The 6,612-nt window shown below is 38.8% G+C and overlaps 1 protein-coding gene across 1 annotated transcript in view; it reads left to right on the top strand.

Annotated features, from left to right (window-relative positions):
* Positions 1-497: 497 nt before the first annotated feature.
* Positions 498-6,612, top strand: part of KIF5B (kinesin family member 5B) — a 45,334-nt gene continuing 39,219 nt past the window's right edge. The window contains exon 1 of the mRNA XM_010590620.3: positions 498-625. Within this exon, the coding sequence (XP_010588922.1) occupies positions 500-625 (126 nt within the window). The 5' untranslated portion in view covers positions 498-499. The remainder of the gene's footprint in view (positions 626-6,612) is intronic.

The raw sequence follows: 6,612 nt of genomic DNA, 5'->3' as shown, positions 1-6,612 counted from the left end.
TTCGCTCGCACCGCCCATTCCCGGCTCCCCGCCGCCCCATCGCCGCGGCTGCGCCTTCGAGACTGGTCGGGCGGCAGCCCGCGAGCGGGCAGGGGTACAGCCGGGCGGCCAGACTGTTAGCCCGGTCTGCTCTTTCCCGAGAAGGGAGGAGAGGGCGACTTCCTTGGCCTCGAGAATCTTCTTAGCCTCGCAGCTGGCCCTGGCCGGCGAGGAAAAAGTTAAGGAGCCCCGGGACACTTTACCGGTACCGCCGCCGTCATGGCTGCCATGATGGAGCGGAAGTGAGCCTCAGGGCGACGGCTGCCGGCGCCGGTACTTCGAGTCTCCGCTTGTCGGCCACCCTTAGCCGGGGAAGCGCTGCGCGGAAAACTGCTGATTCCCACCGTCCTCGCGACCCCCGCTCGCTGGCGCTCCCGGCCAGACCCTCAGCTCGTGCACGCTTCCTTCAAGACTGAGCGGCGGGGAGTGGCTCCCGGCTTCTGGCCCCGCAGCGAGGAAGATGGCGGACCCGGCCGAGTGCAACATCAAAGTGATGTGTCGCTTCAGACCTCTCAATGAGTCTGAGGTGAACCGCGGCGATAAGTACGTCGCCAAGTTTCAGGGAGAAGACACAGTTATGATGGCGGTGAGTGACCCCCACCTTTACCCGCATCGTGCTCCATCGGGCCTGACTGGGCCTAGAGTTCAGCGAAGTGGCGGAGTGCAGGGTTGGGGGAGCAGTGGTGTTCCTAAGCCTCCCGGGCGGGGTTTGCCGGTTCAGATAACCCAGGGGAGGGAGGCTGCGCAGCTCCACGGGTTTTCTTGGATCGCCCCCACCCGGGTCTAAGGCGCCCGGCGACGGGAGGCGCCTCGTCTCAGCCTGGGATACACCCCCACCTGGGGCGGTGGAGGAATCGTCGGGGGAGCAAATTTAGTGCATATTTGTGTGTGTTTATGTTTGTGTGCATTTACTGTTGCCGATGCTGTTGGTGTTTTGGACAACCCCCAAATTTGCCATGCATGAAATAAGTAAGGTTAATTTAGAAGCTCACGGACTGTGAGACCAGCCCTAGCCCTAAAAAAAAAATGGTACCTTAAATAGTAAAGATGCTTGGTTTTATGGAAACCTACAACTGCATGTTAAACCGTCTACTATCTCCTCCGGGAGAAGAAAAACTACCAAACTATATATATTGTGTACCTGAACCGTAAATGTTCACCCACTCACCTTTTTGAATGATGACTTCATGTTAATAATTACAAACGGCGAGTCGAGGACTAAAAAGAACAGTGAGTTTTGACATCGGAGTGATGAATTTTTGTTTAATATTTTAGCTGGTCAGGTCCAGATCGGGTGAAATAAGTGCCCAGCAAGATCCAGAACCTCATCCTTAACGGATTTAATGGGATAATAGTCTAAGACAGTGTTATTTTTTGTATATCATTAAATATAATAGCAAACTTTTGTAAAAAAGTTGTCCAGTGAGGTAGATTTCTTATTTTATTGCTAGATTTGTACTTACGCAATTAAGAACTACCTTGAAGAAAAAAGGTTTTGAAGACCCCAGGCATGGTGAGATATTGCCCCTTTGTAGGATAAAGCATGGTAATTAGAGTTGGCTGATCCTCGTCAAGGAGCGCTGGTGGCGCACTGGTTAAGCGCTGAGCTGCTAACCGAAAGGTCGACGGTTCGAACACGCTGTTCGCTCTGAAGGAGAAAGATACGGCAGTCTGCTTCCGTGAAGATTTACAGCCAAGGAAACCCGATGGGGCAGTTCTACTCTGTCCTGTAGTCTATATGAGTCGGAATCGACGCCACAGCAGCGCGTTTGGATTTGGTTTGGATCATTGTCGAGGAAACCGGAATGTGAGGTTGATTCGTTGATGTCTTATCTGTCTTTATACCCCTGGCGTCGAAATATCGGAAAATGGCATTCTCAGTTCAAGGAAATTAAAAATGAATAGTAACATTGCATACAAAACAGTGAACTATGACTGAAAATTAAATTCACATTTCTTGGTGATGCTGTGGGGCAGAACTTTTTTCTACATTACTTTCTGCATTGCATTTCAGTACAAACGTTTGCTATGTTAATTTGCCATATTTGGGCAGCTTAATTTAGAAGTAGGGCAAAGAGGTCATAAGAGATGGGAATTGATGATGGAAAGCATTGACATATAAGATAGGACTGAAGTTCGTTAGGGCTTTGTGCAAATATTTCCAAATGAATGTTGTCTCTAGAAAATTAATGCTGTAGCTCCCAATTGCTATCAGTAGGATTTTGGTAGACAAGGCGTTGGGTCACTAACAACTGCCAACCACTACTGCGTGAAGACTGTCAGGCTGGTTCTTTATTAACAAGTCCCCAAGAAAAACTCTCGCTCTCATGACATCATAGGGAGGTCAAGTAGTCATCCTTTTTGTTTAGGATATTATATTTTACTAGAATCAGGGGAAGCCTGGATTGTTAGTTGGCAAACATGAGGCTACTCGTTTCTCTCAGAGCTTTGGTGATTACTCAGCTTCAACAGTGGTTGACACATCAAAGCTATTTTCTTTTCACATTGGTATTAAGGATGTCTTATTTCTCCGGATTTCATATGTGTTTATGCAATATCTGTATCACTAAGATTCTTTTAAAATGCTAGCATTTGGTTAGCATTCATAAAATGTATTAAGATTAGAAGTCAACCTTCTCATGTGGCCCAAATATGACATATGAGGAGAGAGCTAAAGGAAAACAAGTAATTGCCACAGGAAGCATACATTTATTCTAGGTTTTTTTCCTTTGGAATAATTTACAATATATCTTTTTGTTTAAAAATTTCCTTAATAATGTAAATAGATTTAAATGACAGTATTAGACATGATGGATAGGAGTTGTGAATCAGTAATGAATAGTTGGCTTTTAGGTAAACTGGTAGGCATTTTAGTCTGGTGTAAATATGTATATATAAGCAAGAATACATTATAGCTGAGTAGCTTTAAAAAATTTAAGGTAGCATGTTCAGTTTATTATTTTTAGGAACCAATTTTTTGAACATAGTAAGTGCATTATTTACTCCAAGGTCTCATATTTTTGTACAATTTCGAAATGAATTATTTTGCTTTCTAAAGGAGGTTAGGAATTTATAAGGGCAGCTTGGGGAAGTAGAATTAGAAAATCACTAGGTAAAATCATCTCTTGGGAATACTGGTCCTGATTTTGATTCAAAATAAAGAGTTTAGGAGGGAGTTGCTACAATGCAGCATTTAAAACTAAATTGTTTTACAGTAATTCTGTTTTTTTCCTGAGTTCCATTTCCAGTACTGTGACATTAAAAATGTTCCCTTTTACTCATGTAATCAGTGATTTTAATGTAATATAACCCCATGGCAGGCAAGCCTTGTAATTTATAGTGTTCCTCTGTGTATTCTGCAGCCTTTTATACACATTTATTTGTAATTAAGTCCTTAGTGAAGAGCTGTAAATATCACACATTAATGAAATAAATTATTTAATAAAAACCTTTAAATGATACAAATAGAATCTGTTTTCTTTTAAAAGGGAGTTTGGTCAGTTTTAGGAAAATAGTATAGGTAACACCAGTTTTTTTTTTTTTTTTTAAAGCAAAGGTTTTTAAAATAAGAGAACTTGTTATCCACAAAAAAGGGAGGACAAGGGAAACCCCTTGTATAGTTTCAGTAAGCCTGCTGAAAACAGGGCAGGGCGGGGGAGGTCAGTAGAAAAAATTACTTTTGAACCTGTTTATGCATCCTAAAGGTAGAACATGCTTGTTTGCATCATTGAGTATCTGTGCTAATCAGTATTCATTGTGTGGTGTACTGTAAAAAAAAAATACTGCAAAGGCTGCCAAAAACAGACTGTTCTTTGAAATTAGAGAATTAAGCTAATTAGATCATCTTGTCCAGTTCCTTGCCTAAAGCAAAACACTGTTGTCCTTTTCAAGTGAATGATGATTTGGTGTTTGAACCTTCTGTTACCTTAACAGTGAAGATTGAAAGAAGAGAGGGTGCCTCTATTTATCATGTACCTTTAAAATACTGGAATGTTAGCCTACAGTCATTGTTTAAGGAAAATCTAATATGGTATAATCCCATGTAATCTGAAAAATCCCACAGGAAGGCATATCCTTTCCAGAAGGGTGTCCTTCATAACCAAATTTGGTGTTCAGCTTGGTCTGTGCAGACTCAAACAGGAATTGCCTCATATAAGAAATCTAAGGTATGGCTGCAGTTCAGATAATAAAGTTATTCCTGTTTGATTTTGTCCCCTGATGCTTAAATGAGACGTGACTCCGTCTTGTGACTTGGAGTTTGTAAAATTGAAATCTGAAATTTTAAGTATCTTCAAAGATACGTAGAAATAAAGGTGGTGTAATGTACAATTCAAAGCTAAGAACCAGGGTTTTTTTTTTTTTTTTTTTTTTCCTTCTTTTAAGTATTATTTTGGCAAAAGTTTATACAGCACATTCAGCTCCCACTTAGCAATACAGGTTGTTCAGAAACATTGGTTACGTTTTTCACAAGGTGTTAACATCCTCATTAGTAATTCCATTCTGGATGTTTCGCCTCCAGTAGTGTGGGTTCCCTGTCCCCTGGCTGTTTCATCTTTGCTTTAGAGTAATTGTTGACCATATTTGGTCTCATATAGATGATTTAAAAAATTTTTTTTTTTTACTTTGTTGTTGTTGCTTAAAATATACACAACAAAACATACACCAGTTCAGTTTCTACGTCTACCATTTGGTGACATTGATTACATTCTTCGAGTTGTGCAGCTATCCTCACCTTCCTTTTCTGAGTTGTTCCTATCTATTGAGTTGCTATTGTCATGGTCCCATGCAGATAGTTCTTAAAGAGCATAATGCTCAAGGCAGACATTTTTCTAGTTAAACTAAACTATTATTTGGTTTTAGGAAGACTTCAGGGGATATTTTTGGTTTAAGGTTTAAAGATTATCTCAGGGCAATAGTTTTAGGGGTTCATCCAAAATTCATGGTTCCCAGAAGTCTGGAGTTCATGAAAATTTAAAATTCTGTTCTGCCTTTTTGTCCTTTTGATCAGGATTCTTCTATGGAATCCTTGATCAAAATGTTCGGTAATGGTTGCCAGGCACTATCCAGTTCTTATGGTCTCATGGCAGAGGAGGAGGCAGGTGTTCATGGAGGCAGTTAAGAACCAAGTTTTAAAATATAGATGTCCAGATACTTAGTTTTCTTTTGTTTAATTTTTTGAAAGATGATTAGTTAAGAGAGAATGCCTTAATTATAAAAGCAAAATAATAATAATTTTTATGTTTCATAAATCTTCATCTCAGGAAGCCAATGTAGTCAGTAACTTTATGGCTAGATCCAGTCAGAACATTTGTCTTACTTAATAAAACTGTAATTTAGTTTTGAAATTAAATCTAAGACGATTTTGTGTTAAGCTTTTGAATTCATTTTTTATTTAACAATGATGTAAACTTATAAAAAAAAATCACTTAGTCCCAGCTTCTTAATTGGTTTTGTGTTTGGCTCTTACCTTTCAGTCATTGCCTACAGTCTCATTTAATAAGGCTGAAGTGGTAATTTGCATATGTTATTAGTGATGCTAGAGTAAACAGCTACATAAAGTACTTTTGAGAGACAGTCTTTACTATTATCGGGTATTTTTGACAGATCTTTCAAAATAGTTTAGTGGCGCTTGTTTTTTGTTGCTGTAACAATTAAAATATTACTTGAAACTCAGTAGTGTTAATTTGTTTGTATCTTTAAATATGTATTTTAATAAGATTTTATTTGACTTATTTTAAACAGATGTAGTTGTCTTCACGCTTTTACCTGTTTTCTAGTGATTAACTTGTTCCTTACAAGCAAAATTAGAATTCTTATTTAATTTTTGCTTTCACTTCATTTTTTACACATTTGTTTTTAAATATTTACTTTGGCTGGCTTCAGTCTCTTTTGACTTTTTACCAGGTTTTGATTCTTTAAGGCCACAGGCTGTCACCATTTCAATGCAGTTAGCATTACTTGATCATCTATATTAGATCCTAGTATGTAGCTTCTTAGCTTAGCATGTAAGAATCTACCCAGCCTTACTTACTTTCTTTGAACCTTGCAGTCTATACTAATAAGAATCATTTCTAAAATTGTCTTACTTATTTTTTTCTACTCCTAGCACAATATCTGATATCTTTTAGGTGCTAAATAAATGTCTGCTGAATAGGTAAAGAGGGAAAATTATTTTCTATTTGAATAGAAAAAAGAAATAACAATACTAACATGGGTTATCACTGAGTTAGGATTGTTATTTTGATTGTTCTTTTATTTGTTTTCAAAATTGGTTGCCATGAATATATCTCTTCCAGTCATTAAGACAATAGTCTTTTTTTTTTTTAGCCATACCTGAAGAATTGGATTTTGTTATCTTAGGAGCATTGTAACAAAAGGGCACTTTTTTGTGTGCCATAGCTAAAGAATAATCAGACATTGATGCCTATTTTTAATTAAGTGACGCCCAAGTGAGGTCATCTTAGTATATCTGTCAGGAGTGCTTTCAACTCCAGAGGGAAAACAAACAACTAATAGTGGCTTAAATAAATACAGAGGTTATTTTTCTCACATAACAAAAAGTCTGAGATTGGC

Source organism: Loxodonta africana, chromosome 4 (genome assembly GCF_030014295.1).
Source record: "Loxodonta africana isolate mLoxAfr1 chromosome 4, mLoxAfr1.hap2, whole genome shotgun sequence".
NCBI lineage: Eukaryota > Metazoa > Chordata > Mammalia > Proboscidea > Elephantidae > Loxodonta > Loxodonta africana.
This window is presented reverse-complemented; position numbering and strand designations above follow the sequence as displayed.